The sequence below is a fragment of the Aulostomus chinensis genome, chromosome 2 (genome assembly GCF_037954235.1).
Source record: "Aulostomus chinensis isolate RoL2024-O1b breed Wild chromosome 2, RoL_Achi_v1.0, whole genome shotgun sequence".
NCBI lineage: Eukaryota > Metazoa > Chordata > Actinopteri > Syngnathiformes > Aulostomidae > Aulostomus > Aulostomus chinensis.
Window position 1 is genome coordinate 5807599 of NC_141321.1, and position 26822 is coordinate 5834420.

The 26822-nt window shown below is 49.3% G+C and overlaps 1 protein-coding gene across 4 annotated transcripts; it reads right to left on the reverse strand.

Annotated features, from left to right (window-relative positions):
• Window positions 1-26822, reverse strand: LOC147268893 (aggrecan core protein-like). Of its 4 annotated transcripts, XR_015119210.1 has the most exons (20): window positions 26584-26822; window positions 21678-21772; window positions 21490-21581; window positions 19579-19870; window positions 18737-18911; window positions 18211-18338; window positions 17830-18123; window positions 17223-17624; window positions 16929-17103; window positions 16715-16842; window positions 14870-15163; window positions 11430-11528; window positions 9832-11334; window positions 8333-8410; window positions 4927-5085; window positions 4744-4826; window positions 3983-4127; window positions 3224-3406; window positions 2942-3139; window positions 1-1806 (listed from the first exon to the last, which is right to left on the reverse strand). XR_015119210.1 is itself a non-coding variant. In XM_086224135.1 (19 exons), exons 2-19 carry the CDS (start codon window positions 21763-21765, stop codon window positions 3063-3065), a joined length of 4395 nt encoding a protein of 1464 aa, XP_086080261.1. In that variant the 5' UTR covers window positions 21766-21772; window positions 26584-26822; the 3' UTR covers window positions 1-3062. The 4 variants fall into 4 exon arrangements, 3 of the variants coding, with proteins under 3 accessions (XP_086080261.1, XP_086080271.1, XP_086080277.1); XM_086224135.1 differs by having other exon boundaries at window positions 1-3139; XM_086224145.1 differs by lacking the exon at window positions 14870-15163 and having other exon boundaries at window positions 1-3139.

A 26822-nucleotide genomic window follows, 5' to 3' on the forward strand; every position in this document is an offset into this window, starting at 1 on the left:
ATGAGAACTACAGGCCTCCCATCTTTTCAAGAGGGAGAACCTGAACAGTTGGTGGCTGACTGAATACTTTTTGCCCCCCTGTATTACAGTGTATTCATGTCAGAGACTCCCTTTTTCAGTTATTTGAGAGTTTTGTTGTTTTTAGGGTTGATCATTTTCCAGGGGATTCAAAGAGATACCAAACAGATATTCTTATGGGCCTCAAGCCCCCTAACAGAGCCACCAACGTCCATCGAGCATCAGCTGCAATCAGGGCACGAATAACTGGACTGATTCAAATCAGACATGAATGAGATGCTGGAGGGACTGGGAATCGCAGCACTGGACCCACTTAACGAGACTTTATCAAAGCAAAAAGTCCGTTTCCGTGGCACGGAACGATCACGAGTCACACAGCAACAACACAAACCTGTTTTTGACGAGCCAGACCTTTTCTGTTTTCCACAAGTTTAAAGTGAGAAACAACCCTGAGTGCAGTCGATTCATGGAGGCCCGTGGCCGAGGTGGGGTGCTCCGCTCCTTAAGAGCACCGTTTTCAGTCAAGAGGCACAGCTGACGCCATGAGCAACCCACCCTGTTGGGCAAACACATTTTGCAGGTAATTTTGTTATTGCTGTGAGTCACAGCTGCTGCCTCACAAACACTGAGCTCGCTGAGACGCAAACACAAGGTGAAAGGTGTGTTTGTTGTCTGAATACCTGGGCGGTGACCTGCTGGAGTGAGGCAGGGGGAGTGAGTTGAGCCTCACACACACATCGATATGAACAGCGAGTGTTCGGAGAGAAACCTGGATCTGTTCCATGAGGTACAAGAAGTGTTTTTATTGGTCGTTGAGTACAAACTCAGTCGGGAACCACACGTGGGTTCATGCTGCACAACAGCAGACGCTGCAATGACAGATCAAACTGGAACGAGTCTCAGAAATCGTAGAAAGCATTTACATTTATTGTCTATAATCACTTTTAGCTCCAAACAACCAATGATTGTTGATGAATTTGTCAACCACAGTCCTCAAATTGATGGACGTGTTTGATTGATGACTGTCAATGAGCAGGGATCTGAAATTTGAAAATAGCAATTTTTAAAATAAAGCCAAAAGATTATCGAACAGTCCAGAAGATCTGCTTCACAAACACCCGAATATCAGAGTTGTGTGGTTCAGCTGAGATGCACTCTTGCGGTTTATGTTGGATCAAAGCGTGTCGCTTTCACTGAGCTGTTTCTAAGTGAATACATGTTTACAGGCAACCATGTTTGAGCCTTGAACAAATCCCAAGAGAAAACCAATGACCTTAGGACCGTACCTCATGATCAGTGGCTCCCAAATATGGAGTTTCTGTTGAAATCAAGGCCCATTGGGTCCCCAAAAAGAGACACAAACTAGTTTTCTTGTATTTCTAGTGGCGATGCGTTCACGTGTGGCAACTGTGTGAACATTTCTGCCATTAGGTGTGTGTGTGTGTGTGTGTGTGTGTGAGTGAGAGAGACTGAAACAAGAGTGTGTTCATTATAAGATGTACCAGAGGAAGTATTCTAGGATGTACCAGAGGAAGTATCCGGGGTTACAAGGGTCAAGTCATTGATGGTTTCGGTGTTTTCCTGGTATTTATTAACAAGAAGGACAATGTAGAATACACCCAGTGTTCTTCTTGACTAAATGAGTGGAAGAGTGAATAAATGCTCTTGCAGCAGACAAACGTACGACTCAGACGATGAGTCCTTTGGTTCATCACGCAGCAGCTCCTGCGTGCAGGAGGCACAGCCCCCGGTACAGCAGCCATGAGAGAACAAGTGCGCTAACAGAAACTGGAATAAAAGAAAAAGAGGCTCTTGTCACTGTAATGGTCAAAGTGACGTTACAAAACAGAGACCAGGCTCACTCCTCTGACACGCTCCATGAAGGCACAGCCCGGTGGAAGGTGGGAGTGACTGAGCACACAGAGCAGCCGGCATGAAAGATTCAATGAATCCTCTACAGACAAAATCTGGTAATTCTCTGTTCGTTCCATTCTCATCAGAACTGCTCTGCTCCTGGATGACGATCACTGGCTCAGTCCAGCCGAGACTCTGTGTGTGTGTGTGTGTGTGTGTGTGTGACAGCAATAAATAAAACCTTGTGTGTTCACACAGGCCAGAGGTCACTGCTGCGGTGAGACGACACGGCAGCGTTTCTCCCCGCTGGTCACGTGGAGGAGCTGAGGCCGGCTGAGACGAACCCTCACCGCAGCAGTGACCTAATGACAGACATCCTGAAATCACAACTGCAGTAGGACTTCATAGGTGTACACACGTCAACAACACACTCCAGTAATGCGACTAAGGCAAAGAAAACTATTCATCTGATTATTGCTTCCACTGACTGTGACCTCATTCAGACGGTTAGAAAACGCCTTTTCATGGTGGCGTGATTGTTGTGACTGGGTTAGTACGGGAATACTGCTGCCTAAATAAATGTAGCCAGTGAGCACATCACGTCACATCCATACAGGTTCAGAAGTATTGGGCTGTGTTTTACAAGTTCAAGTACCAGGCTGGGTACTACAAAATGCTTCCTGTGGCTTGGTTGTTGATGCTGAAGCAGGAATGGACTGCTGGAGGAGGAAACATGATCCCTGATCAATTCAGCTTCACTAAGAGTGTGCAGAAAGCAGCAGGAGACACGGCCCCAGACGGAGCTTGGATGATGGATGGCGATGCTGAAACTCTCTTTTTTCTCCAACATAGATGACAACATGCTTTTCTTTCTGGCTACACAATCACATGGTTCTCCCACGTGTCATTCACCTGGATATTAAATGTGGAAGATCTACAGCAGATAAGTCAACCCCAAAGAAGGAATAGACTACAACAAAAATATATTACAATGCTCACAAAGAAAATAAATTCAATAAAATTATTATATATAATTAAATATATTATCGCTACAGGGAACAGAACTTACAAAAGCACTTTGTTGTGAGGTGGAATTCCAACAGTTTGAGTCATCGTCACTAAAATGGAGAATGGATTTTGTTTGCTGTAAATGTTCTTTTGAGAAAACTCCTTCCTCCTCCGCCTCCGTCCTAATGAAGCTCGCCGCCGCCGGCCTCTACTGGGCTGCCGCCGCCGCTCCTGCCTTCTATCCTCCGTCTTGTTTTCACTGCAGCGACCAGACAAAGGTGAGTTACTGTTCACATGAGCCAATAACTGTCAGCCAGCTGTCTTTACGAACTGGAGCACTCACCGTTGGTACATTCCACCTGGGGCGTCTCCCACTGTCCGTCTGCCTTACAGTGAATGACTGGCAGGTGGCGCTGTTTAAACCCTGAGTTGCACTGATAGCGGATAATTGAGTTGACGGCATATTCCTCTCTCCTGCTACCATACATGTGAGCATTCTCCACCTCCGGCGGGGAACCACAGGACACTGAGAAGGAGGTCAGAGGTCATCATATCAAACGTGTTTACTCTTCATAACCAGAAAGGTTGATGATGAAGATCCAGGCCTGCTGCGGAACCCCAAACATGGTATGTGCATGTGATATGGTGTCATGATGAGTAGGATCGCTGATGTGGAGTGACGCTCATCCCATTGCTGAAGCTGCCTGATGACCAGACTCCATGCTGGTTCTGCTCCAGAGACGTCTCTACGGCGGGGAGATGATGAACTCTTAACAGAACCGCTGTTGCTTCCTGAGATCGTATCTTTATAGTCAAATATTCACCTTCCTTTGCTACTGGTTTGTGAAGTGGTCTGAGCACGACCCCCCCCAGAAAAGACCTTTTGTTCTTTCAGCTGGCCATTAGTAATGGTGATACTGGTTCAGGCCATTTTCCCTGCTAGTATAGTATGACTGGTTGTGATGTGTCACCTAGAGGAAATAGAGCGTAGCATAGCGTAGCATAGCATAGCATAGCATATTATAATATAATATGTGCTCCCTAGTGGTCAAGTTATATTATTGCAGCTTCAGAACCAGGTTGAAGACTCGACCTGCCATACCTGGGCCTTTCTTGCAGGTGAATGGCAGGTGGTAGTTGCAGGGCACGTCATTCCACTGGCCGTTCTCATGCCAGATCATCACCACACAGTCTTCTCCGGAGTTGAAGTAATTATCTGGCTGGTTGGGCCTCCAGTTCTCGTATTGCTGGATCGTGTTGGAGGAGAATGGGACACGTTTGTTACTGGACAAAACTTCAGGACAGAGGACAGACATGAAGGATCTGAAGGACTGAGCTCTCGTTGTATCTTTGGCTCCTTGGTTCACTTTACAGGACCAATCCTGAGAAGATCGCCCAGAGGGTGAGGGCCGATGCTGAACGCCAGTTAGCCATGTGAAACCAAACCAGGACCAGGAAGTCAAGGATGTACCGAATAACCAACATATACAGGAAATCTGTATCAATCAATCAATCAATCAATCAATGTGTCTCCAATGTGTCTGGGTCCAGACAAAGAAAACCTGCCTACAAGACAAACACTAGACACCAAACCCAGTTCCAAAGAAGCTGCGAGTGACATCAAAGAAGTCCTGGTTGTGTCCCTGGGCTGAGACGCATCATGATTTGAATCAGATTTCACTCTGTACCCACTGCCAAATGTGGTTTGGACCAGATTTCATGTGCTTTTTGGATGTCCAGGCTGCCTAAACCAAGCTGAACACACCAAAGATCTGATGTGGACAGACAGTCTGAACAAGGCTTAAGGATCTGGACTCAGTAAGCAGACAATGCTTGATCACATCTGTCACATCTGTCTCTCACCAGTGGAGTTCCATCCGTCCAGCGGAAGTCGCTTTCTACCGTCTTGTCGTTCAGCCCGATCCACTGGTAGTCTTGAGCATGTGCTGGGGAGGAGACGGAGTTCAGTCTTTCTCTGTCCCGCTCAAGCACACACACACACACACACACACACACACACACACACACACAACATGAAGCACTCACAATTGACGAAGTGCTGCTCCTCTGGTGTGACGATGCTGACCAGATGTGCGTTGAGGTCCCGGCAGCGCTGCTCTGCGTCCAGCCACAGCTCTCGATCAGAGAAGTGCTGGTAGCAGCTCCCCTGGAACTTGGTCCAGCCTTCTTCACACTGTTGCTCATCTGCAGCCGCAAAACCAAGGAGGGAATACTGAGAACTACTTTACTCATGAGAAGGGATTTCTGAAGTCCCCGTGAATTGAAGTGATACTTCACCCCAAACTGTATTTCACATACTCACTTCTTTGCCACTCAAGAAAGCAGAAAGATCCAGCCACACCCACATATTAGCTCTAGGGTAATGGAGACTGACAGCAACAACAGCAACACTCACCAATTTAAGCAGAAGTAAATGAAACACACATTTTGGGTGAGGTGTCACTCGAGGACCCAGACTCTAGATACTAAGAATCCTGAACTAATGGTCCCTCGATACAAGTTGGAAAACTAAAGCACGGATATGAAGGGCGGCCTCTCGTCTCGCTGCTCACAACCCACGTTTGAGTTTTGCACATTCAGTTCCTGCCCTGTGGAACTTATTTCCCCACCTCCAGTACAAATCTCCATCCTGACACACAAAGCCAACGTCCCAATGCTGAATGGAAACTCACACGCAACATGTGACTTATGAACAGGAAGGGCGCTGCCTAACAGTCATGTGATTGTGACTTTCCACTCTTTAACATTAACAGTCACATTCAAAGACTTCATGCTCTCTCTCCCTCCACTGCAGTGACTTGACTTGAAGAGTCAGTTCAGCCAAATGACCAAAAACCCACATCTTCTCCACTTCCCCCTTGTATCACGTAGCTTTTGTGGCCCCAGACTTGGAGAAGCCCAAGGTGAGATCTCAGCAAACAGTTCAGTGTCTCTCTGGTCACGTCAGCATTTCAAACGTTTTGTGATGATTTCAGCTTTTTCAAAGCTTGCTAAGTGACTACTGCAGAGAGCTAGCCTCCTTTAAAACATCTAGAGAACAACAGTGTGTGGAAATTAGCTAACAGTCAGACGACGCAGTAGGCCGCAGCTACACTGCAGGGTCCTACCCTGAAGACATCTAGTTGTCAGTTTTCTTAAGCTCTTCAATGAATTGGGAACAAACAGTTAATGATGGCAATCCAGAAACGATCAGCGGCTCACATGGTCGCATCATCACAAAGACGTCAGACTTAAACCTTCATGGGGGAAATTCTATGTTGCTATGGACGGACTGGTTCAGTTGACGGAAGAAGCTGGCACCTGGACCTTGAACTGTCTGATCTCACATGACCAACAAATTTCAATCAGAGCAACTGTCTTATAACTCCAGTGACAATGAGTTGTTCATCCTAAGTTGGAAATTGATCACTTTTGCCAGTTGTACTTTTTCTTTTCTTTCACAGACCCTTCGGACTGAAAGTGAAACTTGGTTTGATGAAGGACATGAATAACAACCCAAGACGTCACACATCTTTGAATGTGTCACCAGAGGAACGCACGGCGCTGCATCTTCACTCTGAGAGAGGTTCAGTCTCAGCTGCGGCTCCACTCATCCCTCAGCCAGGACAGACTACAGTGGGCGAGGCTTAGATTAGGCTGCAGTGCAAAGATTCACGGGGACGTCAATGTTATTGAGCTTGTGATGTTGTAGCCTTCAGCTTTTTTCAGGCTTCCGTTGTTATGGAAGACGAATGAGTGTTTGTGGTCAAGAAATTCTGGCATCACTGAACAGCTTACAGTAATTACATGGTAATATCTACATAGTCTTACTAGTAAATGTATACTACTACCTATGTAGTACAGGCTAATACAATAGTAGTATCTTCATTACTTCCAGAAAAATACAAGGTGATTACCATTAGTTGTAGGAAGTTACCAGCATTTCTAACACCTCAGCATGTCATACCTACAGCACACACACACACACACGCACACACACGCGCGCACATGCACGCACACGCACACACACGCATGCACACACGCATGCACACACACACGCACGCACACACACACGCATGCACACACACGCACGTGCGAACACAGTCTTTGCTGCTGCAGATTAAAGCTTTTAGCTCCACATGATCCTGACATCCTGAATTTTGACTCATCAATAACTGAACCAACAATGGACGAACTGCCAGGAAATGAACAGGCCTGCCTGAGGTCACGTCAGCGTGGAGGACCAGCACATCTATGACTCTCAGCTGTGATGCTGCAGGCCACTATGAGCCAAAGGTCAACTGTGAGAGCAGCTACTGTTTTACTTGACACTAGTGGTGAGGAAAAACATAGCTCCGTGATTTGGGTAAACTGACTTTGAGGTAGCGGAACGTCACAGATGTTGAACTGCTCGAGCGTCAGGTCACGTCACTTTCGCTCTCTTTAGTTGTTTTTGAGGCTGCTGTTAGTAGCTGAAGCTGATCTCGTACCCATCTCACAGCCGTCTCCTCCGTAGCTGGGCAGGCATAAGCATTTGTAAGAGTCTGCACTCTCCACACAGGTGGCTCCATTGGCACAAGGGTTGGAGTGGCAAACATCTACCTCTGCAAAAAAGGGGGCGGGTGATACTGCTATTTCAGCACAGCGTGGGGATGGGAGGTGGAGGCCAGCAAGCTCCCTGGAAGCACCTAAGCACTGATGGCGTTAGTCAGCTGCCCCTGCTGCAACGTCTGATCCTGACTAGACTTACTGCACACGGAAGCCATTCTCAGCCTTCCAGGTTAACAAATATCTTTATATATATTGAGATGTACAAAATATATTGATTCAGTTTTACAAAAACAAGAGCAGTTGCAGTAAGTGTAGGTTTGAATGCATGTTTGGTTGCAGCAGCTTAGCATCTAGCAGGGTGAGAGCATCCGTATGATGCTGGGAAGTACATGCAGCAGGATGAGCATGCACACACGGCTGACTGGAGGCAGCGCGCTGGAGCAGCAACCAAAAACAACATAAAGGCTGAAGACAGTTGTTACACACGGGGACACAGACACCGTACAGAGGCGGAGCAGAGCCGGAACACATTTGACAAACCCCCTGACATTTCAGTCTGCCATATTAACGCAGAGACCCAGAGCCAGACGAGACAACACAAACACAAAGAAACACGGCAACAGGAGGAGGACGACATCAATGATGGTGATGATGATGAAGATGCAAAACACACCAGGATGGAGAAGAAGAAGAGCAGGGAGAAGAAAACGTTTTTAGTTAAATCCAGGAAAGTTTTTTCATAAACAGAGCTCGTCGCAATCTGAAAATATAACTGTGGAAACGAGCTGATGAATATATAGGATGCAGACTAACAATACCAAACATGCAGAATGACAAAGAACAAAATCTGAATTCTGCGATTATCAGGGAAAGAAAGAAGAGGAATACAAATGTGACTCACCCTGACAGACAGCGACCCCCTCCTCTACCGCGCACGCTGCAGCACCACAGGGGTTTGGTTCACAAAGGTTCTGACCACCTGGAAACAGGGTGGAAGTCATTCCTACATGATGAGGCTGACATGAGGGTTAGGACCAGACCTGATTATTGACCTGCATGAGCTTAGACATGTGACCCTGTCGTCTGAATGACACAGAGCATCAAATCAGAGTCTGTTGTGAAGACAAAGATTGTTTCTGGGATCCATCTTCCAACGCGTGTGACGCTGGCGGCAGTGCTGTGATGCCGTACGTGTGAAGCGAAGTTCCACCCTCATACGTGTGCGTGTGTTCTGAATGAGCGACTGTTGGTTGTGATTGTGCTGGTGCTCCGCTCGGAGCTGCTCTAGTTTACCTTCGGACTGTAAATGTTCTGCCATCATCAGACTCGTTTTGCTGCTGCCTGACTGACAGGCTGTTCTATGAATAACATCAGTAACAGATGCCAGGCCACTCTTGGCAGTGAAACAACCAGAGACCATGACACGTCCAGGCTAAAAGAGATGTGTTAACGAGGTGGTAACCATGAAGAATCAACTTCGTGGAGGTAAAAGGTCAAGGGCCCTTCGACAGGCACACTTTGTGGAGGCATACAGTCGCAAAGCAGAATTTCGAGGCTATTATGAAGGGCATCAAAGAAAGAGTTAAAGATCATTTAGAAGTTACTGGAAGTCTTTGGAACAAAAATTACAGCTGATTCTTCTCAGGCTGAGGAGACTGAATGCACAGAGTCTTCAGAGAGAAGCTGAAGGAAATACGTCACTTAACGGTGAAAGACTTTTCTTTTCAACATTCCCAGGGTGTCTCGGCTTTTGTGGCCTCTTAAAAACTCTTTCAGCTTGGTTTATCATACAAATCCTTTCACAGTGCACAGACAGTGAGGCACTCAGCTCTGATTGAGATGAGGTTGTGAAGATGCAGCTGTTTGCTAAAGGGATGTGCATGACTGTGCGAGGACAGGTCATCAATCTATGATTATGTTTACTGTTGATTATGTCTGTCATTTGCCTCAATAGTTTATGAACCATCTGGTCCATAGGAAGTAAACAAATGTTCAAGTTCACTTCGCATCAGTTGACATCAAAACTATTTACATTTTAGAAGCTTCAACCAGTGAACTTGTGGTATTTTTGCTCATGAAAACTCCTAAAACAATGTGTGACTACCAGAGCTGCTGCAGATGAGCGTTTGAGCCGTGAGCTCCTCTCCATACAAACGGAGAGCCTAGCAGCCTCATATCTCTGGATGTGAACAAACTCACCCTTAAACCGCTCCTGCCCCCACCACCATCAAACACACACACACACACACACACACACACACACACACACACACACACACACACACACACACACACACACACACACCCTATGGCTTCATATAAGACAGAATAACGAACGCCAAATATGTCCCGTTTTCTTTCAACCATTGGCAGACATTACATAATTGGCTGCTGATGTACCTTCTGGGGGACCTGGTTCCTGCTGACCCCCCTCAGCGGGAGGAGCAGCCAGACCTGCTGGGATGAGCATGTGGCCAGGAGTCTGGTAATTATCACTTTGGTTGTGTAGCAGTTCCGTCCCGCCTCGGGCTTCCTCTGATTCTGTCAGTGCCCACCCACTGGATTGGGAGGGCAGCATCACCTGCAGCAGCTGCTTAGATGGTGGTGTGGGGGGGCTAGCACTGGCTGTGGGGGGGCTAGCACTGGCTGTGGGAACACGGGCGTCTCCACTCCCGGAGTAGAAGCCAGGGCTACTGCTGCCACTACCTTCTCTGCTGTACTCCAGTGACCCTTGTCCCATCTCCATCGACACAGCAGTGTCTCTGGACACCTCTGTCAGAAGATCCCCCGTCAAGAAAGTGACACTGCCGTCATCTTCAGATCCAGATTGAGCCGATCCGGATATTCCAGACCCAGAAGGGAATGATGAGCTTCCAAATCCTGAGACATGTCCACCACTTCCAGAGCCATAGAGTAGAACCCCAGAGGCCTCCTGCTCTCCAGAGGATGACTCTGTAAGGTCTGTGAGCCCTGACCCCACAAAGATCACACCTGAGAAGAACCCTGAGCCACTTCCAGAGGCTGAGCCACTGAGATCGCCACTCAGAGTCCCCGAACTATCTCCAGAGCCACTGAAGACCAGGAGGCCACCACCAAGTTCATATTCCTTGTGGGTAACAGGAGCAGATGCATCAATCAGTTTGTCCTCTATCAAGATGATCGGAGCATCTCCACTTACTAAAACCTGTCCTGATTGTCCACTGGCACTTCCAGATGAGGAGAATCCTGATGGTAGACCTGAAAACTCCAGGAAACCAGAGAATTGTCCACTTTCTCCAGATACGTCCATGCCACTTGCTGCAGAGCTAAAACCGGATCCAGACCCTGACTGGTCACCCCTGCCACTGAGCACACCAGAGCCAGCTTCAGAGACAGGAAAAATAAGAATGTCCTTGTCCCCCTCTCCAGCTTCCTGGAGTCCCCCAGAAACTGAGCCCTCTCCTGACAGAACACTGTCAATACTCGAAAACACAACATTAATGCTCGATCCTTCCCTGCCGAGCCCTGATCCAGAGCTGTGACTAAGACCCGACACTCCACTGGCCAGGTCAGCACTCGCACTTCCGAAAACATCTCCAGAGATAAGTTGGTCTCCAGAGCCAGACAGGTCTACAGACACAATCTGGTCTCCAGAAACAGACAGGTCTCCAGAACCAGAGATAACCTGGTGTCCAGAACCAGACAGGTCTCCAGAACCAGAGATAACCTGGTGTCCAGAACCTGACAGGTCTCCAGAACCAGAGATAACCTGGTGTCCAGAACCAGACAGGTCTTCAGGGCCAGACAAGTCCCCAGACTGTCCCCCTGAACCACCATCGACTGCAGACCCTGAACCAAAGTCCGCTGAGCCTGAGCCAGAGCCTGAGGCCTCCACGGAGATGGGAGCAGCAATGGAGGGAACAGCTGAAAGGATACAAAGGCAGAGAATGAGGAGCGTGGGACTCAGACAGCACAGGTTTGAACAGGTGGTTTGGTTGTGAGTATAACACACAGCTTACCAGGCCCCAGTAAATCAGTGACTGAAGTGAGGTTGAGGAGGGCCTCCTCGATTTCAGTCACATTCAGTCCAGTCTCATTTGCAATGAGTAGAATATCCACTGTAAGATAGAAAAAAATAAACATTCATGCATGAATAACAATGAAAATTAAAGCTGCAAGCAGCGTTGTTAGGGCCTGAGCCCCTGCACGGCCTGCTGCCGCGTCCTTGACACCAGCCTGAATCCCAGGGGGTCCTGGTCCAGTGTGGAGGCCTTGTAGTTTAGGAGTTAGAACCCCTCCCCCGCTGCTCTGTCTTTGATCTGTGCTAGAGTGGAGAGCAGAGCTGAGAGCTGGCCCTTTAAGAGCCCCTCCCCCACTGCTCTGTCTTTGATCTGTGCTAGAGTGAGAGCAGAGCTGAGAGCTGGCCCTTTAAGAACCCCTCCCCACTGCTCTGTCTTTGATCTGTGCTAGAGTGAGAGCAGAGCTGAGAGCTGGCCCTTTAAGAACCCCTCCCCACTGCTCTGTCTTTGATCTGTGCTAGAGTGAGAGCAGAGCTGAGAGCTGGCCCTTTAAGAACCCCTCCCCCACTGCTCTGTCTCTGATCTGTGCTAGAGTGAGAGCAGAGCTGAGAGCTGGCCCTTTCAGAACCCCTCCCCCACTGCTCTGTCTTTGATCTGTGCTAGAGTGGAGAGCAGAGCTGAGAGCTGGCCCTTTAAGAACCCCTCCCCCACTGCTCTGTCTCTGATCTGTGCTAGAGTGAGAGCAGAGCTGAGAGCTGGCCCTTTAAGAACCCCTCCCCCACTGCTCTGTCTTTGCTCTGTGCTAGAGTGGGAGCAGAGCTGAGAGCTGGCCCTTTAAGAACCCCTCCCCCACTGCTCTGTCTTTGATCTGTGCTAGAGTGAGAGCAGAGCTGAGAGCTGGCCCTTTAAGAACCCCTCCCCCACTGCTCTGTCTCTGATCTGTGCTAGAGTGAGAGCAGAGCTGAGAGCTGGCCCTTTAAGAACCCCTCCCCCACTGCTCTGTCTCTGATCTGTGCTAGAGTGAGAGCAGAGCTGAGAGCTGGCCCTTTAAGAACCCCTCCCCCACTGCTCTGTCTTTGATCTGTGCTAGAGTGAGAGCAGAGCTGAGAGCTGGCCCTTTAAGAACCCCTCCCCCACTGCTCTGTCTCTGATCTGTGCTAGAGTGAGAGCAGAGCTGAGAGCTGGCCCTTTAAGAACCCCTCCCCCACTGCTCTGTCTCTGATCTGTGCTAGAGTGAGAGCAGAGCTGAGAGCTGGCCCTTTAAGAACCCCTCCCCCACTGCTCTGTCTTTGATTTGTGCTAGAGTGAGAGCAGAGCTGAGAGCTGGCCCTTTAAGAACCCCTCCCCACTGCTCTGTCTTTGATCTGTGCTAGAGTGAGAGCAGAGCTGAGAGCTGGCCCTTTAAGAACCCCTCCCCACTGCTCTGTCTTTGATCTGTGCTAGAGTGAGAGCAGAGCTGAGAGCTGGCCCTTTAAGAACCCCTCCCCCACTGCTCTGTCTTTGATCTGTGCTAGAGTGAGAGCAGAGCTGAGAGCTGGCCCTTTAAGAACCCCTCCCCCACTGCTCTGTCTTTGATCTGTGCTAGAGTGAGAGCAGAGCTGAGAGCTGGCCCTTTAAGAACCCCTCCCCCACTGCTCTGTCTTTGATCTGTGCTAGAGTGAGAGCAGAGCTGAGAGCTGGCCCTTTAAGAACCCCTCCCCCACTGCTCTGTCTCTGATCTGTGCTAGAGTGAGAGCAGAGCTGAGAGCTGGCCCTTTAAGAACCCCTCCCCCACTGCTCTGTCTCTGATCTGTGCTAGAGTGAGAGCAGAGCTGAGAGCTGGCCCTTTAAGAACCCCTCCCCCACTGCTCTGTCTTTGATCTGTGCTAGAGTGAGAGCAGAGCTGAGAGCTGGCCCTTTAAGAACCCCTCCCCACTGCTCTGTCTCTGATCTGTGCTAGAGTGGAGAGCAGAGCTGAGAGCTGGCCCTTTAAGAACCCCTCCCCACTGCTCTGTCTTTGATCTGTGCTAGAGTGAGAGCAGAGCTGAGAGCTGGCCCTTTAAGAACCCCTCCCCACTGCTCTGTCTCTGATCTGTGCTAGAGTGGAGAGCAGAGCTGAGAGCTGGCCCTTTAAGAACCCCTCCCCCACTGCTCTGTCTCTGATCTGTGCTAGAGTGAGAGCAGAGCTGAGAGCTGGCCCTTTAAGAACCCCTCCCCCACTGCTCTGTCTCTGATCTGTGCTAGAGTGAGAGCAGAGTTGAGAGCTGGCCCTTTAAGAACCCCTCCCCCACTGCTCTGTCTCTGATCTGTGCTAGAGTGAGAGCAGAGCTGAGAGCTGGCCCTTTAAGAACCCCTCCCCCACTGCTCTGTCTCTGATCTGTGCTAGAGTGAGAGCAGAGCTGAGAGCTGGCCCTTTAAGAACCCCTCCCCCACTGCTCTGTCTTTGATCTGTGCTAGAGTGAGAGCAGAGCTGAGAGCTGGCCCTTTAAGAACCCCTCCCCCACTGCTCTGTCTTTGATCTGTGCTAGAGTGAGAGCAGAGCTGAGAGCTGGCCCTTTAAGAACCCCTCCCCCACTGCTCTGTCTTTGATCTGTGCTAGAGTGAGAGCAGAGCTGAGAGCTGGCCCTTTAAGAACCCCTCCCCACTGCTCTCTGCTGTCTGTGTCAGAGTGGAGAGAGAGGAGGATTGTGACATTTTTAGTGTCAAAATCAAAAAGCTCTGCATATGTTGGGCAAAAGTGGAACATGATACCATATTTTTGTAGGGATTTTTGTCAGGAATACAGTGGTGTGTATTTTGAGGCTGTGGGACATTTAGTTTACATGTGAGAAGCGAGTGTTTGAGAGTATGTACCATGAGAGCAGACAGGTGCCCCATTGGTTTCCATTGTAAGGTGAAAAGTGTAAAAAGTGTCTCCCCCACTTTGAGGGCTTATAAAACCCAAACCGTTTATGCTGTATAAAAACTTTTAATAGCTTTTGATCAGCAGAGTTTGGAGAGTTATGTATGAAGTTTTGGAAGCGATACCATGAACGTCCTCGGAGGAGATAGCGTTTGTTTGGTGCGCAAAATTGTCCAAAATTAGACATTCGTGTCCAAATTGTGGACATCCTGTTAGAGTTAGGTCAGGGGTGTGAGTGTATGATTTGTTCGTCTTGATGAGAGAATTAAACGGTGTTGGTCCCATGTCTGTAGGACATTCCTACAGGCTGTGGCGTGGTTTTTTGTGTATCTAGATGGCGCTATTGAGTAGAGCGCTTCTTATTTTTTTAATTCTCGAATTTTTCACCGCACCCGATGTGCGTACCAAATTTGGTGAGTTTTCGAGCATGTTTAGGGGGTCAAATTAACTTTTGAAGTGGTGAGTGGGTCGAGCAAACATAATAGGGCCTTCAGGCTCAGGCCCTAATTAAAAAAACAAAACAGCGAGAGTTTTATTCAGCAACAGGTACACGTCTTACCTCTGAAGCAATAAGCATCGAATCTGCTGTGAATGTCAGGGTAGCCCGTCTGGTTGGGGTGAGCGTACACAGTGTGCACACCTGACTTCCCCGCTCCGCACTCAGCACGAGGGCTGTTGATGGGATAGCGGACACTACGATCCATGAGCCAGCCAGCACGACACTTGTGGAAACCAAGTTTCCAGGCTGCGTAGAGCTGTCCCGTGGAGGCCAGAATGGACTTCTGCTCTCGACAGTTATTAGCAGCCTCATCATAGGTGAAACCCTCAGCAGAGGCCACATGGAAAACCTGGCCTGTGGAGCAGATGAAGGAAATTGTGTTTGGATGGTAAAGACGGAGAAGCAAGTCTCAAAGAGCCCTAACAAACCCGGAGACAAACCCTGTGTGGCCAGGATTGTGGCTCATACATGCTTCTCCTAGACCGCTGGACCATTGTGGTGAAGTATCGTTTCATGCAGGTTTGCTCGAGCTGGCTCACTTTGGGCTCCACCTCTGTAAGGTCATGGCAGGAATGTTTGTTTGAGGTACTTTCACTCGTATTAATTGTGTTCCCTCATAATTCCATCCAGTCATTTGCAGACTAACTGACAGGTCAGGGTAGCACTGTACCATGTAGGTGCTGTTCACTACCCCCTCCGACAGCCTCTGGCAGCTCCTCTGCCCGCGTAGCCCACACTGTGCTGGCTGGTTTGTGGACAATCATTTTGAAGACTTGAATATGGCACATCGGCTGCCACCATCTTGTCACTGAGGAGTCAGATGTGACCATATATGGATGAGAAGTTTAGAGAGTACCATGGCGCCACATTACTATGCCTCCATCTTGGCTGACAGGTCACTAGCAACATGTCAGTCACAAAGTAGACAGGTCCCAATGCCAACTTTACACTAAATTCAACCAAATGCACATCTTGCTATATAACAGAGATCTTCTGACCATAAACTCCTAGGAAACTAAACCAAGTGAGGAGCATGGCCAGACAGTGGGGGTTGCCCCCTGCTGGGCGACAGAAATAATGCAGCTTTCATTTGTCTTTGAAAACCTAGAGGTTTCTTCCTCATCTTTAACGGTCTCTGCTGTGCTGCTGACTGCTACAGGTATCATTAAGCAGGTAAGTCAACCAAGTGAAGGCACTGAAGCCAGTGAAACCAGGGATCCTGCCAGATGTGACAGCTGTGTTATCATACGCCAGGAAGAGCCTCACCTGTCGGCCCAGTCATGACACTCGCCTTCATCATCATAAACTTCAAAGTCACGGTCACGCCCACTCCACAGCCAGCAGCAGCCGCGGCCCCATAATCACGGAACAGTTTATCAGCATTTTTGCCATCATGGCATAATAACCGGATAAAACAGAAGAGAATGACGCTGACTGTGGCCAACAGCACCCACACGAGCCTCAGGGCAGCCTCGTACATTATTAACAGCTGGTTCATGCTTCGTGATCGACAATAGAGCTAAACAAGCATTGCTTATACCAAATTAAACACTTACAAATGATCTAGTGACCCTTATTGTTATGAAGAAGTAAACATGTAACCGTTCAGTATCACTTAAGCCTCCCCCTCCTTAACCCCCCAGCCCCAAACTCCCCCAGTTGTTCCGTCCACCTTTGCTGTGACCCCTAAAGTTAACAAGAAGAACTTTAGTAAATGACTACTAGACACATTTGTTAATGGTTAACTAGTTAACTAGTAGTTAATAAGCATCGCTAACCAATATTTATCTACCCTTAGTGTAAAGGGTTACCCTTAGTTTAGTAGGATGCTCTTTAGCATCTTGCTTACACAAGGGTTCAATCAATGTCCACCCACGTCTGTGTCAATGTCTGTGTTTTTGTCACCTTTGACCCCTTCAGTGTAGCAGTACACATCATGTCTTTCATCTGCTGGCCTCAGACCGTAGGACCGGACCCCAGGATTCGTACCCAAATCTCCAGCGCACTTGTCTCGAGGTGAAACAATGGGATACCTGGAATCAACCACACATGATGATATATTCAACTGCTGCGGTTCAGAATGGTAAAGCTTCTACCCGCTGTAAATATACAGACTTACCTGACGGTCTGATCCAGGAGCCATCCTGCATCACACTGATGGTATCCAGCTTCATACGCTGCCTGCAGTTGCTCTGGGTTGGCGATGGAGGCTCCAACGCTCTGACAGGCGAGCTGGGCTTCAACAAAAGTGAAGGCGTAGCGGCCGGAACATGAGCGGTAATGAAAGACCACTCCTGTGTACAGAAACACCAAAGAACCATGAGTGTTGGACAATATTTATTCTATATTAAAATTAGGATTAGCTCACAATTTTACAGCTATCACAACATGCATGTGCAGTTCCAAGACTGACCAGCTGGAGGCATCACAAAGCCTTTGCTGGGCTCTCTGCCAACGCCGGGCCTGGCGGTGAATTGTTCTATCTCTTCAGTGGGAAGCTGAGTGGCGCTGGGCGGCAGAGGCGGCGGCAGCTGAGTGGCGCTGGGCGGCAGAGGCGGCGGCAGCTGAGTGGCGCTGGGCGGCAGAGGCGGCGGCAGCTGAGTGGCGCTAGGCGGCAGACGCAGCGGCAGCTGAGTGGCGCTCTCAGTGTAGGTGAGGTCCACCGCCGTGGGTTGCTTCGTCTCCACCTCGCCGATCGCTTCGCTCTCTGTGGTCGTCCTCCTGAAGAACACCTCTGGGCTCTGTGTCACTGAGGTAACACTCAACACGACATTGTCCTCCTCGATGATTCCTGAACCCTCCTCATCAGGGAACTCTGAGGATAAAGGGTTACAGGGATTAGTGAGGGAATCCTAACACCGAGTGTTGGTCTACATTGTTACTGGTGGCCGGACTTCAACACACTAATCTCTCTCTTTTGTTACGTACAGAAACTCATAAAAATAGACAAACAAAAAGAATGAACATCTTAACCATCATAGAAAATAAACTTTGGCCTTTCTTCCCTCTTCTTCTTCTACCTGTGTAGCAGAAGGCATCATAGCGGGATTCAGGGAGAGGGTATCCTGTTTGGTTGGTGTGGAGGTAAACCGTTCGCACCCCCAGCAGACCTCCTCCGCACTGTGGCCGACGGACATTGATAGGGTAGCGCACGCTTCTGTCCCCCAGCCATCCAGCATTACAGACATCCATCCCTCCCTGCCAGGCCAGGTACAGCTGACCTGTGGTGGCTAGCTGGGCTCCTCGATTAGAGCACGCCACCGCGGCCTCTGGGAAGGTGAACTTGTCCGCTGAAGCAGTGTAGAAAACTCTGCCTTTAACAAATAAGAGAGACTGATTAAAACCAAAGAACAACCAGACTGCGCTTTAAATATTCAGAGCTGGAAACATTCTCAGCTCACCTGTCATCTTCTCAGTGTAGCAGTAGACATCATACTTCTCGCTGAGGTCTCTCACTCCGTACGTCCTAACCCCAGGCTGATCCTCTTTGTCACCATAACAGTTCATGCGAGGGTCATGGATGGGATACCTTCAGATGAGACAGGACACAGCGAGACACGATGGGATGAGGTAAACATGATAAAAATGACAAGAGAAGCTGAAATAAGACCAGTTAAGTTTGGAGGAGACGAGGTGAGATGAGCAGAAGGCTGAAAGGAGGAGGACAGGATAAAATCGCTGAGATGAGATGCACAGTTCTTGTTTATGACATTAACAGTTCCTGTTCATCCTAAACAGTCCCTGCAGGGTTCGTCCAAATCAAATGCTTTTGTCCAACTCCTCAACGTAAAGTTTTGTACTCCTTTAGTTCAAGAAAGGCAGACGAGCTTGCAGACTTTTGAAGAGCCTCCCTGTCTGCGCTCATCGTGTTATTCAGTGGAGCTACAGGCTGCTGTCAGTGTCCGTCGGGCTTCAGTGCAAACGGACCTGACTGTGTGGTCAGAGAGCCAGCCGGCGTCACACTGGTGGAACCCGTCATCGTAGGCTGCCTGCAGCTGTTCTGGAGAAGCCACCACGGCACTGTTCTGGGAACAGGCATCCTTTGCCTTCTCAAAGGTCAAAGTGTAGCGACCCATCATGGCCCGGTAGTGGAACACAATACCTGGAAAGATAAAGTACTCTCATGTGAGATCAGATTACTGAGGCAGACACTGATAACAGTTTTATCCAACAGTATTGAACAGCAACTCAGAATCCCACTGACAGAACCTAAACAAGAGCGACTTGTCTACATGGGGACAGACCACTGAACGGGATATTCTGTGACGTGTCAGTGCTCTCTGGTGGACAGACTCATATCTCTCTAGTTTGGCATTCTATGAGCAGATACTATCGACAGTCCAAAGACACGGCTACAGCTGCAATGAGCTACTCCTGGCCTGGCTGTGGATTCCAGAGGTTTTCATGGTCAACACGGCCGCCACAGACCCCTCCCAGGCTGGCTCTACCTGCTCAGATTCTGGACAGCAAGCAATTTAAGCTTTTGCTGTGTCAACTTGTTGAGAAGCATGCGTGCGTCCACATTACAAGTCTGCAAAATGGTGTGATTATTTCAGGGTTATGATCATGGAATGACAATCACATCCCAACGAGCAGCCGATGTTGAGAGGAGTTCCTGGAGACGGCTGTGACTCGTATAATACTCCGTATTTCTGACTCATTGAGGCCCTTCAGATTCATGAGTGCAGCACGTTTATTTCTGAGGGGATATCCAGATCCGTCACCTCACAGCCTTCATGAGACACTGATGTGGATTTGACATTGCTGACCTTGAACCTGCACACGGATGTCATCGTGGTTGTCCTCAATGCCGTGCTGAACCTCACAGCGGTAGACTCCCGTGTCGCTGGACCGCAGCTCTGATATCTTGATGCTAGCATCTGTTGGGGTCATGGGGTAGCCCACCAGGTGAACCCTGTCCAGGTAGCTCTCGCCGATTCGCACCTGCCCCCCCAAAGCAACTAGGACAGTTGTGACTTTTTCTTTGGTGATGCGGCTCCACTTGATGCGATGAGCGAGGGGGGAGATGGTGGGAGCTCCGGGGTCCGGGAACGCGTGGTCCTAAAGGGAAAAACACATCATCATTCACCAGCAATTGAATCTGCGGATACAAAAAACAGAGACTAGGAATGTGCACGTCGCTGTTGATGTGTCATTATGTAATTTATCAGTGGAATTTGGCGTCCGGGCCAAATTCCACTCGTATTTACTGACTGATGGCGAGCAGAGATCTCTGGAATCCAGACACTCGGCTGAACCTGCTCAGTTCAGTCCTGGTCGCCGGGTCTCTGGTTTGGTTTTCAGCGTTGACTCGGGTTGGACTGCTGGGTTCAATGGCATGGTTGCCTCTTGTTTCATGCCTTGGGGTTCTGACAGCTGTTGTGTGGTTTGTCTGTTCTCTCCAGAAGTGAATATAAGATAAACAGCAACCATCAAGAAAACTGACATCCACACACAAGCACCTTCCCAAGGAGCGAGCGGTGAATGAAGAAGGGAGGATTTCTGGTGATGGAGGCGTCCTTCTGGTGATGGAGGCGTCCTTCTGGTGATGGAGGCGTCCTTCGGGTGATGGAGGCGTCCTTCTGGTGATGGAGGCGTCCTTCAGGTGATGGAGGCATCCTTCGGGTGATGGAGGCGTCCTTCGGGTGATGGAGGCGTCCTTCGGGTGATGGAGGCGTCCTTCTGGTGATGGAGGCATCCTTCGGGTGATGGAGGCGTCCTTCTGGTGATGGAGGCATCCTTCTGGTGATGGAGGCGTCCTTCTGGTGATGGAGGCATCCTTCGGGTGATGGAGGCGTCCTTCTGGTGATGGAGGCATCCTTCGGGTGATGGAGGCGTCCTTCTGGTGATGGAGGCGTCCTTCTCGCCAGCAACCACAAGACACAAAGTCTGGGGAAGCTGAGGTTTGAACCACAGATCTGCTGGTCCCCAGACAGCTTCTCTACCTCCTGAGCTAAATACCACCATGACATGAACATAGGCAAGGAAGCCGATGTCGTCAAGCCAGTGCATACGGTGACTGCTAAGGGATTGTGGCTTTGGTGGTTAGGTAGCAGGTTACAGCAGAATTCTAACTTGTGCTGAAACTCATTTCTCAGCAGGACAAACCTGAGATGTTTATACTTTAGCACATCATCAACGTGACGACGTGAGTACCTGTCACTGATGCTCGTTAGGTTTACAGATGCTCTAATTCATAACCGTAGCAGCACCAATTACAGCAGGGCAGAACTAAAAATCAGTTTCCTAATTTCTGTTTTTGAGATAAAATGAAAATGTTGTCATTTTTTCATGATCATTGTGGATTCATTCAGTGAGAATTCACAGTTACAGAACGATTCACGTCAAAAAGCTTTATTGCACTGTGCGCTCAATTTTTGGCAAAACAAAAATCTTTCTGGTTGGTTTGCGGCAAACTGCCGGGAGATGCAGTCCAGCACGTTTGGTGCCAATGAATGTGGCTGACTGACGCAACATGTCCAGCTGATTTCGTATGAATTTTCAATATTTTAGATTTTACTTGCAGCGCCACCATCAGGACTATTGGCTAACACAGCCAGCGGAGGATGTTTGGTGCAGGAGTGGACCTCTGTGCAAAGGGTCATTTTCAGGCAGTGGTGGTCTATGTTGGTACTTTGTGGTGCTAAACTGATGGGCAGCGAAAGCTCATCATCACTCACCTCAAAATAGCACGGCAGTAGCAAGGTTCCTCCTAGCGGGGGGCGCTGCGGGTTCTCCAGGGGAATGCCCACACTAAGCACTTTCTCCGGGCCTGTGAAAGACAGAAAAACATGCAAAGTGGGAAGAAAGATGAGAATAAACGAAGCAGTGTGAGATTCGGATTGATGTTTAAGACGCTCTCTCTTACCCAGGAAGGCGTGCTCGTCATACATGTAATCAAAGGTTCCTGAGATGACATGAAGGCACGCAGACAGAAGCACCGTCCACCTGATCATATTCTATCTAAAATTGGGAGGAAAATATGAATATAAATCCATGTCAAGTCAAAAGGATTCAAGAACTTAAATTTGTCACCCCAGAGACGTAATCAAAGTCATGTTCTTTTCCTCCGTGCCTGCTTATGGCGCCCAGCCGTGGCATCTCGCGAGCACAAATGAATCCAAATAGATTTAAATTAAGACCTGAAGTAGCAGCCATTAAAAGGGATCAACCTTGCTGAAGCAGAAGAAAGGTACTGATGGTGGCACAAAACCAAATAACCTGAAGGGTCAAGAGTGAAGAACTCTGTCAATTGTAGACGCTTCTCAGATCAAAGAACTCCTTCTGTGATCACACCAGACTTTCATTCTGTTTCCAGGTGTGTTCACTCATGTCAGAGGTGTCGAATATCTTTATTTATATCTTTGAGTGACAAGAGAAGAAACAAGAATCCACTCCATCGCTGGATGGAACGATTACTCATCCAGTGGTGCCAACACAAGTAGAGGTGACCCTCAGTTCTTGAGTCTGAAGCACAAAACAGACAACAGACAGCAGCGTCCAGTCAGGGTCAGGGTTGCTGGTTCAGCCCACACTCGCCGTCTCCGTTGAGAAATAAGAAGTTCAGGACTTTCAAAGTTGCGACGCTCCATCAATCCAAAATAACCCCAAGTCACCAAAGTCATTTCTCAAATATTCCCAAACTGACGCCCGCCCAGTTGTCAGCTTCTGTTCTCAACGGAACACAAAGAGCTCCGGAAGTCACTGAGAGGCCCCAGTTTGACCAAAAGCTTCCATGGATCCCAGTGAACTGATCTCAGAAGAAAAACTGGGAATGAAAAGTGTGTGATCCTCTTTGTGTTTTCACCAGGTGTGTTCATCAAACTGGATCCAGCATGAATTCAGATCACGGGTCAGAGGACGGGTGACTAACGCTCACTACACATAACCTTACTGCACAGGAATGAGGACAACACAGGCATCTGAATCTAACCCAAAAGACCTTCGTAACGTCAGACTTTCTTCCTGTAACCACTAGGTAGAGCCAAGACTCAAATTCAGCTCCAGGCTGGAACTCACATCAAAGATCTGACCTTGAGGTGTCCAGCTACCACAGTTTCCTGTTCTAGGATGACGTATCGAACGTGGCCACCTCACCATGGGAGCGCTGTCAAACCAAAACGCTGTCTTCCCAGTAACCCATTACCAAGTTCCAAAGGCGGTTCTGACCACTTTGGATTGCTCTTGTCGACCCACTAGGAGGACAACATCATCATGTGAAGAAAACCCCATGACATTTCCTGCTGTCACCAGGTGGCGCTATGACTAATCCGCTCCAAAAGTGAATAGTTTTGTCCTCGCTGTAGTTTTGTGTAATCCTGCTAACAGACAAACCCCAAAATTTCAGCTCGGAGGAGGAGGTCATAACAAACATGTTGGTCATGACCAGAGCCTCTACACCAGAGACTGACGCCGGCCAGGCTGGCTACTTCCTGTTAGCACTCTGCTAGCTTGAATGTGGAATAATTATTCAAAGTGCAGCTCTTCTTGACCTAACGATGAAAGGAGACACGTATCCACCGTTCCACAGTCACAGCACTGATGATGATGATGATGTGATGTCACGGCTGAGCCCATGATGTCAGCACGCATCAACACGTAGGAACTCTTCCTGCCAGAAGATGGAGACAAAAGTGCAACACTACCTCTTTAAGAGACATAACAACTGATTTATCTGGACTGGCAACCAAACCCAACAACTGGCATCCTGAGACTGGAGCAAGACTCAGCTGAACTTTGATTTCTGCGCTGAAAAACAGGACATCAACTTTTTCCAACTGTGACCTGCCTTCTTCAGATGGGAGGGAAAAACACCCACATGGACATCTCTGTGGTCAAAACTGCGACTACTGCATTCGCTGACGGTAAAGAGTCAGGCTGAAGACCTGAAAATAAAGATTATCACTGCTGGAGAACAGCAAGACACAACATAGGAGTCGATAAAAGCAGCGTCGTACTGAGGGAGCAGCTTCACACATGAGGAGCAGAAATCAAAGTGTGTGTCTGCCGATGCAGCTGCTGCAGCTGCTGCTGCTGCTGCTGCTGCTGCTGCTGCTGGAGCTGCTGCTGGAGCTGCTGCTACTACTGCTGCTGCTGCTGCTACTGCTACTGCTGCTGCTGCTGCTGCTGCTACTACTGCTGCTGCTGCTGGAGCTGCTGCTGCTGCTGCTGGAGCTGCTGCTGGAGCTGCTGCTGCTGCTGCTGCTGGAGCTGCTGCTGCTACTACTGCTGCTACTGCTGCTGCTACTGCTGCTGCTGCTGCTGCTGCTACTACTGCTGCTGCTGCTGGAGCTGCTGCTGCTGCTGCTGGAGCTGCTGCTGGAGCTGCTGCTGCTGCTGCTGCTGGAGCTGCTGCTGCTACTACTGCTGCTACTGCTGCTGCTACTGCTGCTGCTGCTGCTGCTGCTGGAGCTGCTGCTACTACTGCTGCTGCTGCTGGAGCTGCTGCTGCTGCTGCTGGAGCTGCTGCTGGAGCTGCTGCTGCTGCTGGAGCTGCTGCTGCTGCTGCTGCTGCTGCTGCTGCTGGAGCTGCTGCTACTACTGCTGCTGCTGCTGCTGGAGCTGCTGCTGGAGCTGCTGCTGCTGCTGCTGCTGCTGGAGCTGCTGCTGCTGCTGCTGCTGCTGGAGCTGCTGCTGGAGCTGCTGCTGCTACTGCTACTGCTGCTGCTGCTGCTGCTGGAGCTGCTGCTACTACTGCTGCTGCTGCTGCTACTGCTACTGCTGCTGCTGCTGCTGCTGCTGCTGGAGCTGCTGCTACTACTGCTGCTGCTGCTGGAGCTGCTGCTGCAGCTGCTGCTGCTGCTGGAGCTGCTGCTGCAGCTGCTGCTGCTGCTGCTGCTGCTGGAGCTGCTGCTGGAGCTGCTGCTGCTGCTGCTGCTGCTGCTGCTGCTGCTGCTGCTGGAGCTGCTGCTGCTGGAGCTGCTGCTGGAGCTGCTGCTGCTACTGCTGCTGCTGCTGCTGCTGCTACTGCTGCTGCTGCAGCTGCTGCTGCTGGAGCTGCTGCTGCTGCACAGTCAGCCTGAATGATGAACACCATCAGTGGATCAGTGTGGACACCAAGCTGCAGTCACCTGTCACGCCCCAAAACGCCTTCCGTCGGCCTGTGACAGCTACCTATCCCACAATGCACCATGCTGAGGTGGCTCACACCAGGATGTGGGATTCATCCAGATATTTCAAATGATGATATTTTAAAGAGGATTGGGCTGAAATTGACTGAAGACGTTTACGTTCCTCACATCCTGAAGTTCACACGAGAACTTCTGGGAGGCCCATCAATCGTAGAACTATCGATGCTTCGGAGAGAGAAGTTGGAGCTAAACTGGGCCACTCGCTCCTCTCTGCTGCTAGGCCAGCATCACCCTGCATCCCCAGTAAAGCAGCAAAGAGAGTTCCCCCTCATCACAAGTACCTCTTATGCCCTCAGTATTTTTTGTGTTGTCTTTTATTTTTGCGTCGTATGTATTATAAACATTTACTGTATTCTTAGCCAAAAGGTTTCAGAGGAATGGCTTTCAATTAACTAGAATTCTATACTGTCCATACTGTATGACATCACTGGGTTGTGATGTGTGACATCATCAAGAGTAAATGGATTTCAAAGTAAAGGCATCACAAATGACACTTCTGATCCCCAGCAGGTCTTTGGTGCCAAACACTGGAAAAGTGTTTGGAATCTGGAGGGAGTGACTCCTTGCCACTGAGACGTGGTGTTGGGACTAATTGACAGCTCATTAGTAGCTAACCTGTGTGTGTGTGTGTGTGTGTGTGTGTGTGTGTGTGTGTGTGTGTGTGGCTGACTACACACTGGGCTCATTCAGGCCCTGCGACGAGGTCCACTCCCAGAGAGACGGAGCCCATAAGACCAGATCTGTTCCCCTCAAGCCAGGGTTGTGGAAGCTCTGACGACATCAGTGCCTGAGTCAACACAGCGGTGTCTCCCAGAGCCTGGCCTTTCTGTCACGTTACAACACTGCCCGCATTCAGGCAGGGACTCCAAAACGTGTGGCGGAGAGAGGTGGGCCACAGCCGGGGCCGTGACCGGGCTGTAAACCTGCCTGTCCAGCTGTTCTCGCCACATCAGCCGGGCTTGTCATCAAGTGACTGATCCAGTTCAGACAACACAACTCTTGCCAAAATGCCAATATTTTCCAACTGATTTGGGCCAGTAGCCACCATTTATGAAGCATGAGTCCATATCACATAAAAACCACGGATCTGAGACGGAAAAACGTATAAAGATAAGAAGATTTACTGACATTTACGATTCACTCAGTCGGTGCGCGGCTGTTGCATCTCCATCACACTTGCCTAATAAGGTGATCATAACCCAGCAGGAAGAACTCCATTTGTACTGCAGTAATACTACTGTTTCTGATGTACTTCAGAGATGATTAATGAGATCATTTGAAGATGTCTGGCGATGATCGTACCTCCACTCATTCTACTAATTTGTAGATTTTTATCAAAGTGATCAGGTTCTTCCAAAAAATGACATGTTAATCATCAACTGGAGAAGAGTTTCAGGCATCACGTGACAAACATCTGCTTTCTAACTACCGTCCTTTGAAAAAGTTTCTTTTTTCCTTTGACAGGAAAGAAAATTCCCAATTAAGACCGAGGTCGGGAAACCAAACCAGTCCATGTTCTCCGCCCGAGGGTGGGGACATTCACTGTGGAGTACATGAAGGAAGACCAGCACTAGACAAATAAAAGTGCAACAAACAATGACATTTGACACATTCATCCACCTTTGATGAAAGAACCCTGCTCACCTGTCGCAGAGACGCAGCCAAACTCTTCTGCGGTGGTGTCTGCTGGGAGTAGCAAAGTCCCGGTGGGCAGCAGGCTCGGGATGCTGTCTGTGCTCGGAGGAAAGAGATGGGGACCAATTCTGGCGGTGAGACCTCGGGGCAAACACAGCCGTGGAGCAGTGCACGGTGACGTGCGGGGAGTCCTGCTTACCGCCTTCAAAATAAAAGCATGATCGTGAATCTGACAGACTGCCGCGGTG